The sequence below is a fragment of the Periplaneta americana genome, chromosome 17 (genome assembly GCF_040183065.1).
Source record: "Periplaneta americana isolate PAMFEO1 chromosome 17, P.americana_PAMFEO1_priV1, whole genome shotgun sequence".
NCBI classification, from domain to species: Eukaryota; Metazoa; Arthropoda; class Insecta; order Blattodea; family Blattidae; genus Periplaneta; species Periplaneta americana.
Genome location: NC_091133.1, coordinates 4,264,521 through 4,289,882, shown reverse-complemented (window position 1 = coordinate 4,289,882; position 25,362 = coordinate 4,264,521). Strand labels below are relative to the sequence as shown.

Below are 25,362 nucleotides of genomic sequence, written 5' to 3'. Positions count from 1 at the left end.
TGCTGGTCTAGAATAGAAAGATGGCATTGGAAAATAATCAACATCCCAATTTGTCGAGCAATTTGTATTTGAAGCTTTGTTGATAATGCATGACTTCTATTTGTTTGTCTTGTTATGGTAAGTCCCACTATATTTAACAACTCTTCAAGCTTTTCAGGACTTTACCTAAACCATTCATTATATTTAAACAATGCTTCCGTAAAGGAATAATAATAAATTGTTCTTTCTCGATTTAGTTTCATCTCTTCTCAGAACAACTTCATCACTTCAAACGGAATCACTAAACCACATATTAAAAAAAATAACTACAATATTTTGTTTTGATTATCTGAGAAAGATTGTTACTGTTAAATGATAATATAGAAATCACCAGTCTTTAGAGTCTTGTAGGAATATTTCTGTTGATTATTAGTATAATCAACTATATTAGCATTTTGAGAAACAGACTCACTTCTAAACTGGTGAAATCGACCAGTATTATTGGTCTGCGAACTGGTAACTACTACTTTACCCTTGTAGTTTCTAGAAACACAGACTTGTAAAATCAACTAATCTTACTACTGTACAGACTAGTATTACTAGTTCATGAGTTTTGAGAAACAGGCCCCTGGTCTCGAAGCTGGCTTCACTGCTACACAAGACTAACTCGCTTACTGTCTAAATCTGCCCTGCTCTCGGAGGCTGGTTTCCTTTTTATTTGCTAGGCAACGCTTCGCGGGCCTTCCCGAAGTTTCCGTTACTGGACAATTCGAGAATAATGTCAAGCTGCTATTCTCCCCCTTCACCTCGCGCTGCCGTTGGCTTCTTCCCCTCACGGCATGCACCAGCGTGCTGTCCTTCCCCTTACGTCGCGCCCCTCTAGTTTGCGTGGCTGCAGCTCCCTTCTCCACGTCAACCGAACCTTCCACGCGCACCCTGCCTTCTGTGGGACGCGTGATCGAGTCTCGACGGGCTGTCACAATATTTTATATTGACGTTACTAAAAAAGCTCCTCGCATCTAAGTTTTCAAAATGTTTAGTTGATATTTGCTCAAAATCTTGAAAATAGTTATTGGAATAAAAGTGAATTAGCTTTTTAAGCTTAAGAATAGTATACAGCGGTGTGAAAATTATTAGATTAATCTTAATTTTAAAGGTTCTTTAATAGTTGCTTCACAAATATTAATTGAATTGATGAATATTGGCATATATTACAATACTGATGTAGGAAATATTTACTACTAACAATGCCGGAAAGAATTGTTGTACATTGGTATTTTTATTATTTTACAATTGTTATGGGAATTCAGAAATTATTATATTATGTTGTCGGAATTGGAAACATAAAAAATTATATGCACAAAACAGATGTATACGTTCATTTGAACCTTCACAACAATGTAAACTCAAAGAACAATTTGTTTAAAGCATTTCTTAATTAATTTTTTACGTTTCCAATTCCGCCAACATAATATAATAATTTATGAATTCCCATAACAATTTTAAAATAAGAAAAATACCAATGTACAACAATACTTTCCGGCATTGTTAGTAGTAAATATATCCTACATCAGTATATATAAATAAATAGTAAATATATCCTACATCAATTCAATGAATATTTGTGAAGGAACTATTAAAAAACTTAAAATTAAGATTATTCTAATAATTTTCACACCTCTGTAAATTAAAGTGCAATCGAAGATAAAATATTATTTCTAAATTAAAGAAACACGTAGTGTAATAAAAGTAATTATCTAGAAACAAGCAACAATTAATAAAACATCAACAATACATTTAAAATAAAGAAATAAAAGGAATCTGGATACAATGTTCTGACTCAAATGTAGATTAATTTACCTTCGATGTCAATTTCGAAATCAGTTTATTTTCTCTTCTCCTGAATAATGCCTATATAATGACTATGTAACCAATTGTATTCTATTAGAATGAGAGTCTGGCTGGGCGGAAGAGAAGGCCTACTGGCCTTAGCTCTGCCAGATTAAATAATTTTTTTTTTTCATGTTGCGACTCATAATGCCGTTTTATGTTGCTTTTTTTGCAAATGACATTTTTTACACAACAAACACTGGACTTCATCACCATGTTCGAAGCATAAATATTGTGTCCTCCACTGTTCCTTGAAAGCTTTAAGCGCTTCCGTTCCGTCATGATGCGCTGTGTTCTAAGATCTGTACATCCTTTAGCAATGTTTACAGGTAAAAGAGCTCCGCTCGCGCGCAGCGGGCAGAAAAGAGCTCTCGCTCGAAAGTACTAGTCACCATCGCAAGACTGTTGTAGACGGACGCGTTTCAGTGAACAAACGGAACACCAATGCCTTCATATTCAGTTCTTTTACTCGTGTGAATTGCGCTGTAGAATTTAGAATTTCTAATGACCAAGATTTGAACCAAAAATCTGCCGCGAATCTTACATCCTATAATGTGAAGTGATCTACAGTATGATTCTTTACTGTGTTATGCTGTAGTTATTGTTATTTTGAATGGTTTCATTAATTTGTCCAGTCTATTTATTTTCTATTATCAAAAAAGAGGTCCATCAACATCTGCATATACCTCAGACACGAATTTCTATAAAATTTGGAATGCCACATTCCTTAGACAACATCACTAATAGAGTAAGGAACAGATCAACCTTAATCAAGTGCTTGAGTGGAGTAAGAATTGGAAACCCATAAGAGACTGAACCGAACATATACTGTATTCGTCAAACCAACACTCCAAATCGTTCATTCATTCCCAGTGTTCTGCTCAAAGGCAGATCTCTCTTTGTAAACCCAGTAATCTCCAGCCTTTTCTATTTCCCGCCTTTCTCTTAGTCTCCGCATACAACCCATATGTCTGAATTTCATTTGAAGCTTGACGTCAGTTTCCTTTCCGGCAGACTTGGGCACATGTGGCAGAGTGTACCTTCCCTTCCATTTCCAGCTGATACAGTGGCTAATGCAGGGTTCATTCCATGGAGTGTGTGTACCAAGTGCTTCCATACAAACACGCTCTGGCTTTCTCAGTGCTGCAGTCGTAGATCTCTGGGCGATGCAGGGACAAACCAGCTGGTCACTAAGTGCAAGCAGGAACAGGCGCCTATGATGATCTTGCTTCATTTCTTACTCAGGAATCTTGAGAGCATTCACATCACTGACGTCATTTATGTTGCAGGACAGTCACACACACCGCCTCAGAAGTTGTGTACACTCTAGCCATCTTGTGCACAGTATCCACAGTTGATATTTTTATAGTCGAGTATTATCTGCGAATTGAAATTGTTGTCCTCCTTTGAACAAGACTTGTCATGAAGCTAAGATGACAGTAATACAGTACGGTCTTTTTTTTTTCGTCTTAGATTACAGAATATCAGTCAAAGCACCACGACACCAAAAAGGCACGAAAAAACTTCTGTTCTTCTCCCTATTGTTAACGGTTGGGAATGTTAACAATTTCTTTTGTGAGTGTGCGCAAGGTTTTGAGCTAAAAGTTCGTTTTTCAAATTACAGCTTGCGAAGAAAGTGTTTTTGTTAGCCTTTGTTGTACCCTAGCGAGCTAATAGAGCATCTTTGACGGTTCTCATTGCTAGGTTCTTGTCTCTTTCCTGGAGACTGGGTATACTTGCATGTTATGAGTATGATATGTATTTGTATCCACACACACCCAGACTCTTATAGCAATCCTGTATTTATTTATGCTAAAAACATTGAAAGAACAACACCCATGTAGAGGTAAAAGCTCTTCGTCAACTATAATACATTCAGTAGTAGGGTATGCAAGTCCTAAATTTCCTACAGACATCTCAAATGCTTCTCTGAATTGAGTCACTGAATGTTTTAATGTCGTTGAGTACAACTGTACGTATCTTTAGAGGGAAGAAAGAAAAATTTCGTAGGGCTATATTCTTTTACAATTGTAAATTAAATTATTGCAGAGCTTTGAAAATATTACTACTGGTTTAACGTCCGCAAAACAACAAATTCCAAGCTAGAGATAATATAAATATTCCTAGACTATTACACTTTCTTTACAACATACTACTTTTGACCAATAAAACGGTACGAAACGACGTGTTTCAGCCAATGACGTCTGATTTTCGCTACAATCTTATCATTTCCCTCGCATTCGTTTCTTTGTTTGCCTACATCAAAACCTCTCGTGAAATTACTGTTGTTAATACTTACAACGAACTGGACTCAGAATTGTTCCACTGCCAAATTTTAAAGTGACTAACTTAACAGATTACAAACAATTAGTATGTCACAATAATAAGGGATAGAAAAAATTATAGCACATTTGCAATAACGAATTTCAAAACATTCGCAGATAATAACATGCTTGTTGCGTAAAAAAGTAAAGCAAAAGCAGGTGACTTTGGGCAGAAATGTTTGTTAGAAATTAGTGCTACCAAAGAGTTGACAAATGTTGTGTAATCCTTATGAAATTTGTTGTACAGGCGAAGTCCAAATTGTTGAGAATTTTCATACTTTCGGCTTTACTCATCAATTAGTTACAATAATGAATCTCTAATGGTAATGTATTACCTGCTAAAATGGATTTGTTTTGATTCGAATACTCAATATTTGAATGTATATTTGTTGGTACTATTTAATAGTTTGTTACTATTTTTACATCAGGATTGCAGCTACCAATGAGAGGAATGTGTCATCAGATTTCGACAGTTTTGCACTTGAAGAGAACGAGACCGAGTATTCATGTGCCTCGGGAAATCCTGTGCGGTCACGTGACGATGCAATGCAATTGGAATTTGAATTATGTTTATCGACTTCGGCAAAGCTTAAGAAAAAACTTTTCACATGTGATATTTGTCGTAAGTGTTTTTCAAACACAAGTGACTTACAAACTCATGATCGTCTGCACACAGACGAAAAGCCTTTCAAATGCAATGTTTGTAGTAAGTGTTTCTCTCAATCTTGTAACTTAAAAACTCATGAACGACTACACACTGGTGAGAAACCTTTCAAATGTAATGTTTGTAATAAGTGTTTCTCTCAGTCTTGTAACTTAAAAAGTCATGAACGACTGCACACTGGTGAAAAACCTTTCAAATGTGATGTTTGTAGTAAGCGTTTCTCTCATTCTCGTAACCTAAAAAGTCATGAACGACTGCACACTGGTGAGAAAACTTTCAAATGTGATGTCTGTTGTAAGTGTTTCTCTCAGGCATGTATCCTGAAAAGTCATGAACGACTGCACACAGGTGAAAAACCTTTCAAATGTGATGTTTGTAATAAGTGTTTCTCTCAGTCATCTAGCCTAAAAACTCATGAGCGACTGCACACAGGTGAAAAACCTTTCAAATGTGATGTTTGTAGTAAGTGTTTTTCTCAGTCATCTAGCCTAAAAAGTCACGAACGACTTCACACAGGTGAAAAACCTTTCAAATGTGATGTTTGTAGTAAGTGTTTCACTCAGTCACATATTCTAAAAAGTCATGAACGACTGCACACAGGTGAAAAACCTTTCAAATGTGATGTTTGTAGTAAGTGTTTCTCTCAGTCATCTATCCTAAAAACTCATGAACGACTGCACACAGGTGAAAAACCTTTCAAATGTGATGTTTGTAGTAAGTGTTTCTCTCATTCGCCTAGCCTAAAAATTCATGAACGACTGCACACAGGTGGAAAACGTGCACACAGGTGAGAAAGCTTTCAAATGTGGTTTGTTGTAAGTATTTCTATCATTCTCCTAGCCTAAAATGTCATGTATGACTGCACACAGGTGAGAAACCTTTCAAATTTGATGTTTGTTGTAAGAATTTCTCAGATTATAGTAACCTAAGCAGACAAACGCATGCACACAGGCGACAACACTTTCAAATGTGCTGATTGTGGTGTTTCTCGTATTCGAGTAGCCTGAGGAAGCAAACTCTTGCACATAGCCGAGACACCTTCTAAATCTGTTTCGCTGGTAGGTATGATTTTAATATTCATGTACAGCAGGATATGAGCAACTAACCTTTCTAATGCGGTTTTTGTGCTAAGTGTAGCGGTCTTGTAGCTTAAAAACCCATGTGCGCCTATACGCGAGCAGACGTCCAATTCTGATATCTGTGATACGAGTATCTTTTTAAAGATTATTTAAAGAATGTTTTCAAAAATATTGACGAAAATATCTGGTAATGCGATGAATGAGGGATGTGTTTCACGCTTGTAACTTAAAACTTCATGAACGCTAGCACATAATTGGAAAGGTTTAGGCCTGGTCCACAATAAACCTGGAACGGAAACAAAAACGAAACACTTCTATAGTTAAAATATATACATAGAAGTTGCGCATTCACAACTAATGATTAAGTTTCATCATACTTTGAATTGGAGTCAGCCTGTTGCCATCATAAAACTATTTTCTCGTATTTTTTTGTGGCAGAGGGACCGTAACGTGATGTCTCCTTCATGTGTCTAACTAATTCAGAAATTCGGTATCACTTTCATTATAATTTTACGTGTGTGTGACGAAACTACCACGTGTTTTGAATTCTTAAATATTCTGTGTCATAGATTTTGTAGTTGGTTAATCAACCATTGTTTATGTTGACTGGCTTGTACTCGTGAAAGAACGCCATTGGTTAATTATGCACAATTAACATCAGAGTAGGTTATATCGATTTTACATATGGTTAATAACATACTTAATGATATCCTTTGTCTTTTATGTGCTTGGTTTATGGTAAATCAAAAAGCACTTTCGTAATCATGCACTATTATTGTAAATATTTTATTAAGATAACCATAATTTTACATATTTTTTATGTTATTTCTAATGTGTACTCACTCATGACCATGAAAATTGTGATGAAATATGAAACAGGGTGGAATGAGGCTTTGTGCCACAAGACTACGAAATGTCGCAGGCAATATTAACTATAATATACTAAGTATAATGATTGAAACAAAATGAATCCATTATTATTCAATGAAGAATAAATTTTTCGTAAAATAATAAAAATTAAAAATTCCTTGTAAACTTTTTATGACAACCATTATTCTGTCAAATTTCGTATGTTTGAAATAATATCGTATGATGATTTAGTAAAAAGGTTTATTTTCATCCTTTAGATAAATAATCCATCATATCTAACAAGTCCTTCCCTTTTCAGCTGCAAGATCTATTCGTACCTAACAGTTGCAATGAAGCTTGCGATTTTCGTTTTCTGCAAAATACGGTCATGGCTTAAGGAAGGAAGATCTGCAACAAGGTATTTTTGGCCATCTTCATCAATAAATCTCTTGGCTATAAGGTAACGCCATAAGAACATAGCGACCTAATCGATACATCTTGATTACACACCAACTTTATTAACGATTTGTCAAATCTGTTAAATGTACATTTTCCTGTATTAATGGAAACTATTATGGTACGGTATGTTATTCACTTGAGATTGTTAATTCAAATTTGAACGGAATGAATACTTTGTTTGTATTCTTTAACTGTCGTACGAATATTTTTTCCGAGGAGACTGCATAGAACCTTGTCCTCTCTTCCTCTTTTTTTTCATTGCATTATCACTCGTGGTGTAACATTATCATGATACAAAGAAACTAATGTTTACAAAATCATGAGACATTCAATGAAAGCATTGCTTGGTACTGGCACATAATCCATTATATCTGGAAACAGTGATGTTTGTAGCTACGTCTTTGGATTCGATTTAAGATTACTTTTAGTTCCCGTTTTATTTCGCCATCCTGTATAAAATTAACTTTTGTTTTATATCACACTTTAAGCCAAAATATGAAATCAATTTTTTGTCACTTTGTGCATTACATACTTAAGCTATTGAAGTGATACTCTTTGACAAGTCCTGTTATGTTAGGCAAGCTTCAAACATATTTAAGCTATTGAAGTGATACTCTTTGACAAGTCTTGTTATGTTAGGCAAGCATCAAAGATATTTAAGCTATTGAAGTGATACTCTTTGACAAGTCTTGTTATGTTAGGCAAGCATCAAACATATTTAAGCTATTGAAGTGATTCTCTTTGACAAGTCTTGTTATGTTAGACAAGCATCAAATTTACTATATTTTCTTTCAAATACACGAAAATATACCTCTGTACTCAAACATACCAATGTGACAAATCATTCTTTATTGCAGTCTCTTCGACATTAGATGGACATCAAGAGTTTATGTATATTAATTTCCTAGTAAGATGGCGTTAAACATATTGGAAATTGTTTTTTATTTTTTTAAGAAAGCAATTACCTCCCTATCAGTGTGGTGCAGGTTCTTTTTATTTTGTAAAGCATTTATAGATTAACTTATTACTCGTACACATTTGAATCCTGTAATAATCAGTTTCAAATGTTGATGTAGCCGAGTTATTACATACGTACCTTCGTTTACTTTCACTGAATATTTAAATTGTTGAGGTTCTTAATTTTCATATAACCTTATTTTTAACAGTTTTCGTATTATCAATTACATTAAAGTTTGCAAGAACGAAATATACACTTTTATTATAAACCGTTTTTGGAAAATAGACGTAATTTTACTTTCCAAATCATATTCATTTAGGAACATAATAAAATTTTAATGGTACAAATATCATCATACAATCTATCAACATCAATGTTGAGATGAAGATCATTAACAAATATTTCCAAGAGCCCTCCAAGTGGGCGGAGTTTTCAAACATAAAAGAGTCCTTTTTTTAAGCTGATAATTCAAGATCATATCATTTACAAGATATTGCAGATCTTTGTCAATAAAAACTGATGCACTAAACTGAAACTTGTGTTTATCTAAATCGTCCATGTGCCATAAAATTTATCAACTTGCTTATTCTGAAGCTCAGATTTCAATTTTTACATCACAGCATGCAACTCAGCCCATGTAAATGTCTTGTGTGCGAGCTGTTAAATAATCCTGTGATGCACTTAGTACTTGTGAAGGAGCCAGAAAAAGAAAATGCACAAATGAACTGAAAAATCGCCATCTTTACTAAGATCACACCACAACAAACTGGTGCACTCTTCTTGTCCTTGAGATAAAAAGTACGACTTCACAGTCTTCCAGTTGAAGAAGAGGCGTTCATCGACCACAGGGTACAATGAAAGACATCGCGTAGATATCTGCCTCAAAAGTGTTTTATACTTCATGTCAACAAAATGAAAAACATGTTTTGATTCGTTTGTTTTTGCTGAAGATGAAAATTTATACAGGTCCATATGAAGAACTGTGAAAACTGTTACAGCAGATATCAAACAGTTATTTAAAATATAGCTCTTGGAATTTGCCATTAGTATCATCTGGTTCACTGCCAACAATTTTTGATATACAGAAACTTTTTTTTTTTCCTTATTTAAGTACAGCATTAACAGCTGCATATACTGCAACTTGAGATAATTCCAAATCTTTTCTATTTAAAATTGTTGAGATGTATTCGGTGATTACTTCACTGGGCTCATTTTCACCTTGACAAAAGAATAAAACGCCGCGACTAACCCCAGTTTTGGGGTTACAGCATTGAATAAATACCGGCACACGGAAAATTTATTATTTTCTAAATTTGAACCATATAAACTAATAAACTACGGTACTAAAAGAAACAATAACTATTTTTTTATATTTGGAATGAGTCATTCCTGAGAATGTGTTCCCAAAACATTCCCAACGACACTGGCATCTTTCGTGCACTCACTCGATATTTCGCAAGCAATTTCGGAATGAGATGTGAGTTCTGAAATCAGTTTATTTGCACAATCTTGAGTATTGCAACTTACACTGAGTAAAACAACATGGTAAGCCGGTACAACTTATGCTGCACAATTTTTTTTTTAAATTTCTTTATACAAAATTTGGACATCATATGAGACTCGTAACATTTGTCAAACCACCTGTAGGCCTAATATTAGTTCTTCAAGGACAGCTTACACTGCACGTTGTCCTTCATATCTTACATTAATCTTTGTATATCGGCACATAACCTAAATTCGTCAATAGAATCATCACTAATGTGAAGCCATTTTCTCCTTTCTGTTAACCACTCATCTTGAAATACATAGTAGCTGCCAAACTTCTTGTTACAAGTTCCTGTCTGGTCAGAAAGCGAAGCCAATGCCGGTCTACCTGGCTTTGACATTGATATACATGATTAGCTGGTATTATCCAAGGAAGAGTCGCTGTTTTCCAGATAATTAAGTTGGATGACATAATAAGCCTAAGTTATATGACGTCACGTATATCCGCAGATTACATTGCAGAACAGAAAACTGTTTTAAAGAAAATGTGGCAATTTGACTTAACTCAGTGAGATTAAATGAATACTAAAGAAAGTAGGCTAGTGTAGTGAATCGATTTAATATATGTATAGTGACACAATTATTAGGGGGGGTAAATGTAGTAATGCCATCATATTTGTTCTTTGTACAATATTAAGTTACCGGTAATTAATTGGTGATCAATTTTGCATAGTACTTTAATAAGGTTACTGGTAATATAAAACCAATGAATTCAGTTCTACTATATAATAATAAAGTCATATGTTTAATACCCTTGGAAGTATTTGATGTTAATTGTGCGTAAATATAGTTTTTAAGGGTTTGTTCATCAATGGATTCGTAGGGTAATGGCTATGATAGTGTTTCACTAAACAGAAGGGTCTAGGATCGTGATCATGGCGTACTTAAAGGTTCCGGTAGGTTATCATACATATTCCAATTTAACATAAAGTAGTCAGTTGAATAAAGTAAATAGAGGGAAAAGAGAGAAGTAGGAATATATGAGTAAGAAAGAGCAGTGAAATGCGGTAAGGTGGGAGAAAGAAAAATGCAATACCCCAAATTAAATTCATGTTTAGAAGTATTGCCATCGCACTGATTCTTGGATTTTACCGGTTAGCTACCATTAATTATTATTAATAAGTAATATTAAAAGAAAATTAATAATGCTAAAAATAAATACAATGAGGAATAAAACGTTGAATTACAGCCGTTCTGAACCAAGATCGGTACGTAGACAGGTTGGCTCGTAACTTTTTTTCCCGTTAGATGGCAGCACCAACTAAGCCCCGGTTCACACGAGCGGAATGTCTGCGAAGCGGCAGCAGCACCATTTTCTATACCACACTGATTTAAATGTAGCAGTTCACACAAGACGGACAGCTGCGGCAGCACGGTGGCCGCAAGTTCGCTGTGGGCTACTGAATTATATTGTATCAATCACACGAGCGGACGCGGCAGTTTGGCGGCGAGTGTCCAGACTACATATCTTGGCTTTTACGAGAGCAGGACTCGGTACCTTAGGCATGCTTTGGCCCTTTGTGTGTCTGTAGGCCTATACGCGACGATTGTCCAAATCTGACAGGTGACCTGAGTGACATTCGTGAATCTGATGCTGACTGGTGGCCATCCTGCATTAGTCCCTAATAGAGCTAGGTCCCATTTCACGGCCTGATAAGTCTCAGGAGCCGGAGTCCCAAGCCGTTCTTGTCATCGTCGGCTGACAGATAAGCATCCTACCTGAGCATCCTTCCTAAATCAGCATCAGAAATCCGTAAGCCCTTTTACTATTGCAGATTATAGATGATGGGAAAGTGGAGAGTGTTGTTAGAATGATAGAGGGAAACGGGAGTACCCCGAGAAAAACCCTCTGTAACATCTGCTTGAGTCGCAGTCGACATATCACACGTGTATTGTAATACTGGGTGTTGCAATTTTTTTTAACTTGTAGTGGTATATTGCACTTTGTGATTGTATTCGATGAGTGATATAGATGTAGAGAAAGTTGACATTGAGGCGATCGAGAATGAGAAAAGGCTATATGTTTAGGACATTCAAAATGAGGAGTACAAGGACAGAAACAAAAAATGTTCAGCATGGTATGAATTTTTTATGTACCTTTTCTCACTTTCATGGAACATTCGGACGCAGAAAGGAAATGTGTTAATAAATAGTCTTTGTCAAATATTTCTCGCATAAGCCTAATACAATAATACATAAATTATTTTAATTTATAATATTTACCTTTTACTTCATTAATTTCTCTATGTGCTTTTTAATAAAAAGTAATAACACTGATAACATTTCGGTTTCTGAAAATAAAACAAACGGTAACCTTAACATAGTTCATTCCAGTGAACTCTATTTAATCTAATCTAATCTAATCTAATCTATTATTGATAATTCATTCTAATCCCCTTCTACTAAAGTACCGGTAATTTGCGTACAGTAATATATTTTCTCCAAAGTGAATACGAAATTAAATACACTTATTACTATTCATTTCAACAATTAAATGCATACAACTATTGGCATTAATTTGCCATAAATGTTATAGAAAACATTCTATTGGAGGTATAGCCAATGTTACGTTAATATATTCTTTCTGAAGGCAATTTCAGAGTATGATACAATAAAATTAATCGAAGCTGGGAAATGTCATCTTGAAGTTAATTAAAATAAACTGATTCCTCCTTGCGCAACTAGTTAAACAACCCATGAAAGGTTCCTTGTAATAAAGGACTGTTGACTATTGGATGTACTCAATGTCTTCATCTTCACTTTTCTTATCAATAATAGCATTTCGAAGTACACTAGTACTTGACGGTGTTTAGCATCTATGGCGACTGTCCATCTCAAATCCTTCCGTCCATCTTTTATCCGCTCGTGTCGCCTCAGAATGGTGCGGCCGCCGCGTCACTGCCGTTCCGCAGACATTCCGCTCGTGTGAACCGGGCCTAAAACGTCATCAGTATGCCGCGATTTCCCAGCAGCCTTTTCACGTGGTGAACTGATGCAGGAGGCAGTGTTGTGATACTTATTGTGCGAGTTTAATATTTTACAGTGTGAAGATTATTTACCGAATAGTGAAAGTGATGTGTAATTGTGACATAGGTGAGTGATACAAATTTATAATCTGGGGTTCAGATGATACTAAGCTATTCTCAGTACCGTATCTTACACTCTTTCTCCCTTTGTTCTTATTTCAGTTTTTTACAATGACTGGGACAATTTGTAGTGTAGCAGTTTGCACGAGCAATTCAGAACAAGCAAAAAAAGCAAGGCGAAAAAACATATTTCTTTACTTTCCCTAAAGAAAAAGAAATAAGGAAATTGTGGCTGCAAAAATGTTACCGTAAAGATATATTTAGTCCTGAAAATGTAAGGGTTTGCAGTAAACATTTTAATAATGATGATTTTGATGATACCATTAAAGCGAAACTGACAAATTCCCTGCCAAAAAAATTAAAAAAAAAAAGCGCCATCCCTTCCATAAATTTATTACCACAAACGACGATTCTTGAAAATACTCCTCGGGCTGAAAGATTAAAAAGAAAACAAAATAAAGAAATCGTAAATGTGATTTTACGATCGAGCCATTGCAATGATGATCTTGATCATAGGCAATTAAACAACGATGAACAAAAGTCTGTTATGCAAATCAAGATTTCAGGTATAACTCCCTGTAAAGTTGATTTGAACAATTTTTCCCTCGAAATTATTCAAATCAACTTTACAGGGAGTTATACCTGAAATCTTGATTTGCATAATACACGTCACTGTTCGTTAACAGAAAACCACAATTTAAGTCACACGGAGTTAGTGTGCACTCGAAGTTGGTTGCTTGACGGTTGTCAGCCCACTTTGAGGTCTGTGGATATAGAGGGAAAAATTGGATCGGTGTCGGTTAGAGTTCCCGGGTAGCTCAGTGGTAGAGCGTTGGTACCACCAAAGGTCCCGGGTTCGATACCCGGCTCCGGAACAATTTTTCCCTCGAAATTATTCAAAAGTCTGTTACAATAATCTTCTTGGAAAATACAATAAATTGCTTGAGAAAAATAAGGCGTTCAAAGAGACCATAACAGATTTGGAAAGACGAATAAATGATCTTGAACGTAACAATTCTGAATTAAATGCCTTAATCGATCAATACAAATCGGATTTCAATGGTAAATATCAGGAGACATTGGAGGGCTTTTTAACAAAGAATCAATTAGATATAATTGAACCAGTGAGTGGAAAAAGGGAATAACTACATTTTTTTTTTTTTTTGCTAAATTGAACTGAGATAGCCATTTTGTTCCTCAATGATAGACCTATTGGATGAGCTGAAAAAGGGAATATTACTAACATTATTACCCACGTAAAATCTCATGTCTGTTCTGTGTGGAGTGGAAGAAGGAAATAACTTCTGTAGTAGTTCCCTTTTTCCACTCAATACTGTTCTATTACAGCTAATATTGGAAAATTTTTATAATAAACTAATAATAAGCTACAGGAAGTAACTGATACATGTAAACAAAGGGGAAATATGGTTGGGTTATTATTCGACTACATGCAGAACTTGTCACTTTCCTTTATCCGTGTACAGGAGATGTTTTATCTTCACAAGCTTTGGATATACGTACATACAGTATTCTGTATTCATAATTTTTCTAACAACAATGCATTGAAACTGCCACAGATTAACCGAACAGTAAAGCAGGAAACGTTAATTACCATAATTGCATAAAAACACCTTTTCCAAAGCTTCCTTGGTACCGTACCATGTTACAAAATATCTGTAGATGCAATAACTAAAGTTTGTGTCATTATTACTGTTATCTTTAAATAACTTGAAAACGATTAGACATATCTCAAAACGAATTGCACCACTGTTTTTCTCAGAAAATTTCAGATGATTTTGAGTACCTATATGACCCCCTTTTCATTTAAAATTTCAAAGTTGCATTCAAAATGGCGGCTTTGGAGATAGCTGAGAGCTACAATCGAATGTGTCACTGGTAGAGCATTTGGTTTTACAAATACTGGTAAATCCTATAACAATCGAAAATCAAGCATATGGAATATATATATGTATATATATAATGGTTCCAGACTTTTGATTCAACCTGTATATTTTTTCCATAAAATTCTAATGTGGAAGTCGTTATTAACCTGTTTAATCATCTATATACATTTTTAAAGAAGGAAAAAACTGGAGGAGAGGCTAGGGAGCTAATAAAGTATGTGTATGTTTATTAAGTGCAAAAAGGAAATAAGTTTTAAAGTTTAAAACAATCGTATACGAATATTAACAAGGCATAGAGCAAAGTTTGGTAATAATATATATATATATATATATATATATATATATATATATATATATATATATATATTACAAACAATAGTGAACATTTTTACTGTTGACAACATTTAAATCAAACTTAACAGAAAAGCTGTCGTCGTTTTTTTTGTTTCCTGAAAAGTTGGGTTCAAAGTAGTTATAAAGAAAAATAGTGAGACAAGATGGACAGATGATGAAATAGCTCGGGCATTTACCTTAAGATGTTTCAGTATTCGGGCATATAAATATATGAGAGATACTGAAATACCCTTTGCCAGGCATATTAACACTTAAGCGATGGGCAACTAATATCAATCTGAGAAATGGATTACTCAAGAATGTAATCTATTTCATGGGCGTTAGTGGACAGAATAAGGACAACAGAGATAGAGCCACCGTCCTCTCTTTCGACGAAATGAAAGTTTCGACTATGTATGAATACGACCCTAAAGAAGACGAAATATTAGGCCCGCACAATATATGCAAGTAGTAACCGCGAGAGGACTTTTTGGCACTGGAAGCAGCCAGTGTATGTTGGATTTGATGAAAAATTAACTAGACAAACTCTTGATGACATCATTATTGCGCTGCATGACATTCAGTACGATGTAGTACCATGTGTGTCGGACTGTGGGGAGGAAATATGGGACTGTGGAAGGGCTATTCCTTATGAAATCGATCAGTAAAAAACATCGCATTTTTTTTATATTCTAATTTTTTCCCTGCTTATACAGTACAAGGTGCTGAGGGGAGTGCATTTTCAAAAATATACTATCGAAAGTCAAACGGTTTTCGTATTATTTAGCGACAAATTTAGCGTATTTTATAAAAACAAGCCTATTTCAGCGCTCAGAACTCTGGAACCATTTACTGTACAACATTCAACGAGAGCTCATTTTGAAGATGACATTTGGTAGGTTATGATAAGAAGCAATCCTTATTTTTGTTATACACAGAGAGACAGATAATCTGATTTTACTTGGTTTAAGGCATTTTGATCATTTGTAAAAATGTAAAAAAATATTGAGAAAAAACCTTGCATTATTAAGAGGGATTCGGCATTGTTTGCTTAGTGGTACGGCAATAAGTTTCGAGGGTATTAAATAAATTATTTTCACACGCCTAGACTTGAACGGCGCAATGGTCGAGAGCTGAAGATAAGCGAGCGTTGGGCGTCATTTTTCTCCTGTGTTTATGAAAGAACTTGTGATAAAACTAGCCCAGCCACGACTGCTAGAGGAAACATCACGTGTTTATGTCTCCTGGCCTTGCTTGTCTGGACTACCTCCCGTCTCACAGTCAGCTGGTTTAGTTCACGCGCGTACTAATTATTTTCTTCATTTGATATTTTCAATACTTTCTTATCAACGTACCAGCAGTAAAAAGTATGTGTTTATTTGTACTTTCAATGCGGAATCTAACCATATATTTTAAAAATATTTTTTTCGTTGCCAAAGGCGTCGTAATCAAGAAAAATCTAAATTTCTCCATTTCCATAAAAAGTAAGAAAAACTGTTTACATGTCAATATAAACTTTAACTTCTCAGCATCAAAATAAACCATAATTTTGATGATTGGGTGAAAGTGTTTCGGAGCCACAACAGTTTAAATTTGTTAATTTTATGAAAAATACGATAAATTTAAATATTATTAATTTAAACACTATTAAGTTCTGATGCCTCAAACTTTGCACAAAGCATTATATCACAGTTGTCAACGGACAAAAAAAGTTTCATTGTATTTAAAAATTGCAAGGTCAATTTTCTCTATATTTCGGTCGATTTGAGATGGAATAGCCCGGAAGGAGCTTGGTATCATCACTGACAATACTTCTTTACATCCGATTTCAAAAGACCACATATACTTCTTCGCCGATGCTCCTCATTTAATTAAATTAATGACAAACTGGTTTATTGACTCTGGATTTTGTCTTCAAGATGGGACGTTGATCACAAAGGAGCCCATGTATAATTTAATTGAAAATACAAAGTCAGAAATCAATTCTTGCCACAAACTCACTCCGACCCACCTGAACTGTGAAAAAACAGACGCAAAATGTTTCATTAGCCACTCAACTCTTTTCCAATACAGTAGCTATAGTGCTCAGTCGATATTTGCCAGGAGATAACCCAGAGTTAACAAGAAATGCAGCTGACTTCATTCTGTTAGTCAGTTATTGGTTTGACTTAATGAATTCGTATAATCCAGGCACCCTTTTTGAAACAGCCAAGCCTTATGGCAAAAGTCTAGAGTCCCAAAATGGAATTCTAGATGAAGTGATTAAAGTTGTCACAGGAATGAAGTGTATGTCTAAAAAATCTATACAGATATTCCAGAAAGGTTTTATAATATCATCGAATTTATTGCGCAGCCTGTACACTAGTATGACATCTAAATATGACATATCCTACATTCTTACACACAGACTTAACCAAGACTGCTTAGAGAATCTTTTCTCCCAAATAAGAACAAGGGAGGGACTCCATGATCACCCTTCGCCCTTAAATAGTTTGCATATGTTGAGATTGATATTGCTGGGAAGAAATCCTGGGATTGTTCAAAGTAATCAAAATACTTTGAGCAACTGTGTGGAAGATGAAAGTGAGTATGTAATGTCAAATGTTATGAAACAGGCGAGAATAAAGGAACTTATACTTCACGAAAACCTTTCAACTGAAGACAATCAATATGCAGAACAGCTTCCTGCTTCTTCGACTGCTTCTTCCAAATGCGACGAAGAAAAACACATACAAGATGAGCCAACAATTAAACAAATATCAGAGGGAGACGGACTGGCATACATCGCTGGTTACATTGCAAAGAAGAACCAACGAGAATTTCCTGAACTAGGCACCCACACTTTCAAAATTGAAAAAAAACATACATTCTTATACTATGCCATCCTGGATTAAAAGTTTATCTTTCGGTGGCCTAATTGAACCGTCTGCATCCTGGATAAAGAATGTTAATGCAATGGAAGTAATCTTTCAGAAAATTCATGGGGATAGTTTTAAATTAGGGAAAGGTACAATATTGTAAAAACTACAACTGACATTATTTGCAGAGAGCTACCAGATAGCCTATTCCCGGGGTATTAGTTGCAAGGATATTTATAAGACTAAAATACCTTAATAAAGTACAAGAAGACAATGTTCTATCACGGAAAAGAAAAACAGACGGGGACCATGAATGACGACTAACAAAGAAATTAAAAAAATTAGTTAGATAAAGTGGAAACTGTACACCTCAGTTTTTGTTTTTGTTAGATTTTAAGTGTTTATTTCATTGTGTCTATGGATTGAAACTTTATCTGAAGTGCTCTTTGTGTTGGTGTACTGAATTCAAGACTTAACAACAGACTACAAATTTAGCTAGTGATTATTGTACTATGTACCGAGTGATTGGAAATAGCAGTATAATATCCTACATCTGTCTTCTACTGACCCACCTGGTGCCGGACTTCATTTTAAGGTAAGACATTTATTTAAGGAAAATATTGCCAAAATAATAATATTTTTTTTTTAACTCTGTGTGTTTATTGCTGAGGTTAGACGTTATAAATGACAATATTTTATAATTACGTTTCATACACTACTCTTTTAAATATCGCTACCGTACTTATTTATTTTCTTTTGAAATTTTGTATGTTTAATAAGTAATAAAGTAGGATACAAATTGGAATTATGAAAGTAGAAAGGCGTTAATTCATGAATGTGTTCCGCGTGGCTATTTGTCTGTGCATATTACAGATTCAAACGCAACATCCTGATGACGTTTTCCCGCGCTCCTTCCCATTCGTGGATAGTTACGAGCTAACCTGTTATGTATCGATCTTGGAGCTGAACCTCATCTGTCTGAGTATGGCCGCCTTGAACATCTTTCGTAAAGGAATTAGTGTATCGTAATCCTTTTTTATCCTCTAAGATCGTAATCAACGAGTTAGAAAGAGAAGACTACTTTCTCTTTCTAACTCGTTGATTGTAATGATAGTGTCACTGCCCATTAGATCTGTATCAACACGCAAACTCGTCTCTGCATCTTAATTAATTTGGAACGCTGAAATGCGATTTTTCCTGAAAGTGTATAATTATATTGTAAGTAAACTTTGGCTTTAATCTTGAATATGTTATCATTCTAGATTGATTACGGTATATTTATTGGTCAACTTTCAGAACATGGATTCCTTCCTTTGTCTCTTACTTCAAAATTCCAACCTTGTGCACACAAAATAAATTATTGGCACTGAAAAGTGCCTTTTGGTAAGCATGATGATGCGAATTTGACAAATGCAGACAAGTCTGCCCGTTTTAGTATTATAAAAGGATAAACTCCAGAATATGGATTGCACCCTTTCCCTCTTACTTCAAAATTCCAACCTTGTGCAAACAAAATAAATTATTGGCACTGAAAAGTGCCTTTTCGTAAATATAATGATGTGCATTAGACAAACCCAGACAAATCTGCCCTTTTTAGTATTTTAAGACATAATTTGGTAGGTGCAATCCATGTTCTAAAATTTTCCCCAATTTCTTAATTCTTTCAGTTACGATGGATGTGATCAAGTCGGAACTCGAGGTCGACCCACTGTCTCTAGAAACAAGTGACGACACAGATGAGAATGAGAAGAAACCTATCTTAGAGGTACATTATAAGCCATTACTGTCTGTTTTGCATATGCGACTTTTGTGTAGATATACATTCACCTTACGACATAAAGTGATCACCTTTCAAATTAGCCTATATTCAATGGACTTAATCAAGCAAAAAAAAAAAAAAAAAAAAAATAATCTTGCAGTTCCTCGTCTTGTTGTCACCATAGCACATCTTGTACATGGGTAAGCCATTTGAGAGTTGATCAGAGTTCTTAATTTAACATATAGTTTACAGGAAACTTTATTGAAACTTTCTTTCATAAACAATTCTCACTTTTTAATATTTTAAAACATGTCTAATGCAATACTAAGCCATATCCTAAGTAAAGTCCATATTGATATCTATAGCATGCATATTGTGCAGGAGATGTGCCTTCAACTTCAACTTACGACCTCTTTAGTTACGTAACATACGGTATGAATAATTTTTTTCTTTGTGGTTTTTCTAAAATAAAACGAATTTTGTACATTATGTACAGGATCGACACTTAGTACTTTTTTATTGGGTTATTTTACGACGCTGTATCAATATCTAGGTTATTTAGCGTCTGAATGATATGAAGGTGATAATGCTGGTGAAATGAGTCCGGGGTCCAGCACCGAAAGTTACCCAGGATTTGCTCGTATTGGGTTGAGGGAAAACCCCGGAAAAAACCTCAACCAGGTAACTTGCCCCGACCGGGATTCGAACCCGGGCCACCTGGTTTCGCAGCCAGACGCAGGTGTGGACGACACTTAGTACGCTGACTTGCAATGTAACTTATAGGATTAAAATGTGATTACCAGGCTTTATCTATGATTTTGTGGCTGATCATTTGTGATGCGTATGTAAAATAAAATTACATGTTTCACCACACATTTAGATTTCAAATAGTTGCAGTAGGATAGTATGGAAGGTGGAGCAGCTTAGCTGTATATTAAATATTAGCAATTATTATTATTATTATTATTATTATTATTATTATTATTATTATTATTATTATTATTATTATTAATTTTTAAACCAACAGAAGTCTCCGTTATGGTTATTTTTTTTTTCTGTGTTAATGATAAACAATGTTTAAAACCATATCAAAACATATCGTTGTTGTTTATTTTTAAAATATTTCGTACAAGCTCCTCACATTCTCTTGTCGTTTTATTTTTATCCTACTTGTTTTCTATGTAAAATCATGTACGCCTTCTATTCGGTCCATTATAATATTAACAGTGGTGCTCCTGACTTTATGGAGCCAAACTTTGACTTTTCCAAAACAAACCTTATTATTAAAGAGCATTTTTATGGATATACAGAATATTTGCAACCGACACATCTTCAAGTGATATCTCTATCCAATGCTTTTGCTTCAGTAAAGTCTCATTTTACAAACCTATGGATCAACAATTGGCTCTCTTCTGACAAAGGAAAAATTTTACAGTCTGTACAAAAGAAACCAATGACCTGGAAATGTACAAAAACTTGCCCAGACATGTTCAAACATTTTTAACAAGAGCCAGAACAGGTCACATTGTCACTCAATTGTACCTACACCGATTTCACATTTCTGATAATCCTACTTGTCTGTGGTGTAATAATCATGATGAAGATCTGGAACACATTCTTCTATACTGTCCATCCATAAACCACAACAGAAGTAAATTAAAATCATCAGTACCAGTTGCAGAAAACACAATCCAGCAGTATATATTGACTACACCCCAACTCTGGCTACTAGCAACAGGCATCTATAATGAACACCGATCAAAATACCCCTCATTTCTCGTGAAAAACAACAACTGAATAGACTACAGTGGACTATAGTGGACTTTATGTTGTCAGCAAACAGCTGGATACATTAAGAAGATTGATTGATGGATATACAGAACAAACAGTTTTAATGCTCATATCTGCATATAAGCCTACTGTCTAAAGCAGGTTTTTATCATATTTATAGTAATCCACTGAAAATAATTTAAGAAGTTTTTATAAGATTTTCTAGTCTTTTTTATTTTTCTACAATCTTAGCTTACAATTTCAAAATGAGAAACTGAACAATAAAATAAAAAGTTCAACACACATAATAGCAATTTTTTCTGTTGTACCACTGAGTCATTAAACCGCAGAAATAAAATTATTTTCGAATTCATTTTATGCCCTTTGTAATATATTGTCTTAGAAGATGACTCCAATCACACTTGTATATATTGGAAAAGCAGCTAATTCATGATTGGGGTTAATTTTTTTTACTAAGTTATGCCCCTTTACTTAATTTTCGTTACGTTGTAGATTAATTTCAACAATGTGTGTATATGCAAAGAAGCTACGTCAACCAAGAAAGTGCAATTACAACTCACTGTACCTTTGTAAAGTGGTGAAAGCTTTAAAATTAGGATAATTGAGCGTTACAGGAGCTTCGGAAGAATATTGTGTCCGTTCCACGATACTGAATGGTAAATTAAGCTGTTTGAAAATAATTTCGTCATTATAAGATTTCTCACTACGGTCCGTAACACACGTATCATCATTCAAAGCGAAACCAGTATCCAAACCAGCGATGTATGCCAGTCCGTCTCCCTCTGATATTTGTTTAATTGTTGGCTCATCTTGTATGTGTTTTTCTTTGTCGCATTTGGAAGAAGCAGTCGAAGTAGCAGGAAGCTATTCTGCACATTGATTGTCTTCAGTTGAAAGGTTATCGAGAAGTATAAGTTCCTTTATTCTCGCCTGTTTCATAACACTTGACATTACGTCAAGCTGCTAGCATTCGATTGGCGTAGGCCATATGCCTTCTTATTCTGAAAGCACTTTAATATTAATTCTGATATTAATTAATTAATAATAAGTTCAAATTTCACTAGCTTCCAGTAACCGACTCAGAAATCTAGTACTATTTAATTTTCAAGAAAGCCACTACCGACAACCTTTGTCTTAGCTATCAACATAACAGTTACAAAATCACTACCAGGGGCCTGTTTCTCAAAAATACTAGTTTAGTACTTCACCAGTTACTAGTTACCAGAGTATATTTCACCAGCTCTAGTAGATTCTGTTTCTCAAACTATTTCACCAGTCTAGTAACTTGTGACAATTTTTCACTAGTCACATGATCTCTTTCACTAGTCAGCTGATTGAGTTCATTTGTTTATAGTCATTGGCAAGTATTGTTGAGGTTAGACAGCTCAGTTTTTTTGTGTTTGGGTTTTGCTTTCTCTTTTCGGTTAAAATTCCATCAATTGAAAGCAAATTAACCATACTCAATATGATTAATGAATCAAAGGATATAGGCTACTATTCGGTGCTTTTTCAAGCACAATAAGAAAAAATTATAAAGTAAATGAATGGACAAAAAATATTGTAATGTATGAGGCTGTGGAACTGATACCTCAGAACAAAGATTATGCATATGTTAGGGACACTTACTGGCCCAACATTAAGAAAGTAACTTTGATGAGTATCAATTCAAGTTCACAGTATCATCACAGTCTAGTATATACAGTCACGAAGCTTGAGTTGTGAGGGTGCTATGAACAATAGACTGACCCAGTACTATTTCGCATTGTATGTAATGAGGCGATATTAGCGATCCTAGTGGTTAGCAACTATCTATGGATGCATATTTACTATGTATTGAGCTTCGTGACTGTATATATTAGACTGTGGTATCATAATATAAACATATTATGTAGTTAGTGGGTCTACTGCCGACATGAATGCCACTTATAACTTGATGAAAAATTCGCTAATTTTTTTTTTTTTTCAGTTTTACATTTGCTCTGTTCATAAATTAGTGTCGTTTTATATTTAATTTGTAGGCTAAAGTTGACAATGTCAGAAGAACTGGCAGTGGAGGAGGGAAACCAGCAAAATTCACTGCAGTTGATGAATTGGTATTAGATTATTAGGAAAATATTCTGCATGTGTTGCTGGTCTAGGACAGAAAGACCTGATGACATTGGAAAATAATCAACATCCCAATTTGTAGAGTATTTGAAGCTTTGCTGATAATGCATGACTTCTATTATATGTCTTGTTATGGCAGGTTCCACTATATTTAAAAACTCTCCAAGCTTTTCAAAACTCAAATTATGTTTATATAACGATCCTCGCAACTGCAGAGGTTATATCAGTATCGCCGGTGTGCCGGAATTTTGTCCCGCAGAAGTTCTTTTACATGCCAGTAAATCTACTGACATGAGCCTGTCGCATTTAAACACACTTAAATGCCATCGACCTAGCACGAGATCGAACCCACAACCTCGAGTATAGAAGGCCAGCACTATACCAAGTATGCTACCGAGGCTGTCTCCAAGCTTTTCAGCACTTTACCTAAACTGTTCATTATGTTTAAATAAATGCTCCCATAAAGGAATAATAATTGTTCTTTCTCGATATAGTTTTAGCTCTTCTCACAAAACTTTATCACTTCAGTCGGAATCACTAAACCACATGACGTATTAAAAAAATAAATACAATATTTTGTTTTGATTATCTGAGAAAGGTTGTCACTGGTAACTGATAATATAGAAATCACCAGTCTTTAGAGTCTTGTAGAGATATTCCTGTTGAATACTAGTATAATCAACTAGATCAGCATTTTGAGAAACAGAATCACTTATGAACTGGTGAAATCTACCAATATTACTAGTCTGTAAACTGATAACTAGTACTTTACTCTTGTAGTTTCTAGAAACACAGACTTGTAAAATAAACTAATATTACTACTGTACAGACTAGTATTACTAGTTCATGAGTTTTGAGAAACAGGCCCCAGTTGTAGTATTTGTCACTACCGAAATTCGAAACGAAATTGGCAAAAGAAAATTCAACCTTCAAACTAGAACATCACCATAATCCACTAGCATATGTAGTAAAGAGGGGAAAATTGTTAGGTTTCACCCTTAGGGTATTAAGTAAGCTGACCCGGACTATACTTAAGTTTATGATACCTTGCCGCAAAGAGTTAGAAAGAGAATGATATAGAGTGGCCATTGCGCCGCCATGTTTGAAGAAAATTGAACGACCGTCCGCCATGAACTTATGTGCCCAAAACAAAGTGGGCGTGGCGATAAGTAATGTTAGAATAGTGAGCTGTCAAAATTTCGTTTGCACAAATCAGTTAAACTGAAAATTACGTGCTAGGAACTTAATCTAAAATAAAGAATTTATATACGCTAAATTTAAAACACTTGAGCTATTCCTAGAAGGAAATTGTTCTAAATATTAAATATTTTATGATCTACATTTTTATAGTCTTACTTATGGTTTGTGTTGTAACAGAAATGTTCCAGCCTGTTATCTATATAATATATGAATGAAGTTATGCCTTGATTTTCAAGTTAATTTTAAACAGCTGATTTGTGAACCCATAAATGTTGCAGTTTGTATGTTAGAACCGTCTATAATTTGTAGAAGTACACACTGAGTCTAATGGGGTTCAAGATTTGTGTATTATTATTTTTTTGTACAGGTAATTAATTAGTTATGAACATGCTTGTTTTTACTTCGTATTTACATTATTTAAAGTTCACTGAGTTTACGCTAATTGGCACATAATGACTAATAATGTGTTTTGTTACATATTATGTTAAAGTTATGTTTTTGCACTTTTTCATAGATCTTTATACTTGGCTTATCTGTATTTACACCCTCATACTTTATTAAAATATGTAAATAGTTTC

General features: G+C 34.7%; 2 protein-coding genes and 1 non-coding gene across 3 annotated transcripts in view; all 3 read left to right on the top strand.

Moving 5' to 3' along the window:
• The window catches only part of LOC138693378 (zinc finger protein 721-like), a 92,126-nt gene extending 85,224 nt beyond the window's left edge, over positions 1-6,902 (top strand). The window contains exon 11 of the mRNA XM_069817300.1: positions 4,622-6,902. Within this exon, the coding sequence (XP_069673401.1) occupies positions 4,622-5,648 (1,027 nt within the window). The 3' untranslated portion in view covers positions 5,649-6,902. The remainder of the gene's footprint in view (positions 1-4,621) is intronic.
• Positions 6,903-13,640: 6,738 nt separating this feature from the next.
• Positions 13,641-13,708, top strand: TRNAG-ACC (transfer RNA glycine (anticodon ACC)). Its single transcript has one exon. It is a non-coding gene; the product is annotated as a tRNA-Gly (tRNA).
• A 5,262-nt stretch (positions 13,709-18,970) lies between these two features.
• The window catches only part of LOC138693254 (zinc finger protein 235-like), a 108,228-nt gene continuing 101,836 nt past the window's right edge, over positions 18,971-25,362 (top strand). The window contains exons 1-2 of the mRNA XM_069817089.1: positions 18,971-19,146; positions 19,596-19,693. Coding sequence (XP_069673190.1) covers positions 19,601-19,693 — 93 coding nt within the window. The 5' untranslated portion in view covers positions 18,971-19,146; positions 19,596-19,600. The remainder of the gene's footprint in view (positions 19,147-19,595; positions 19,694-25,362) is intronic.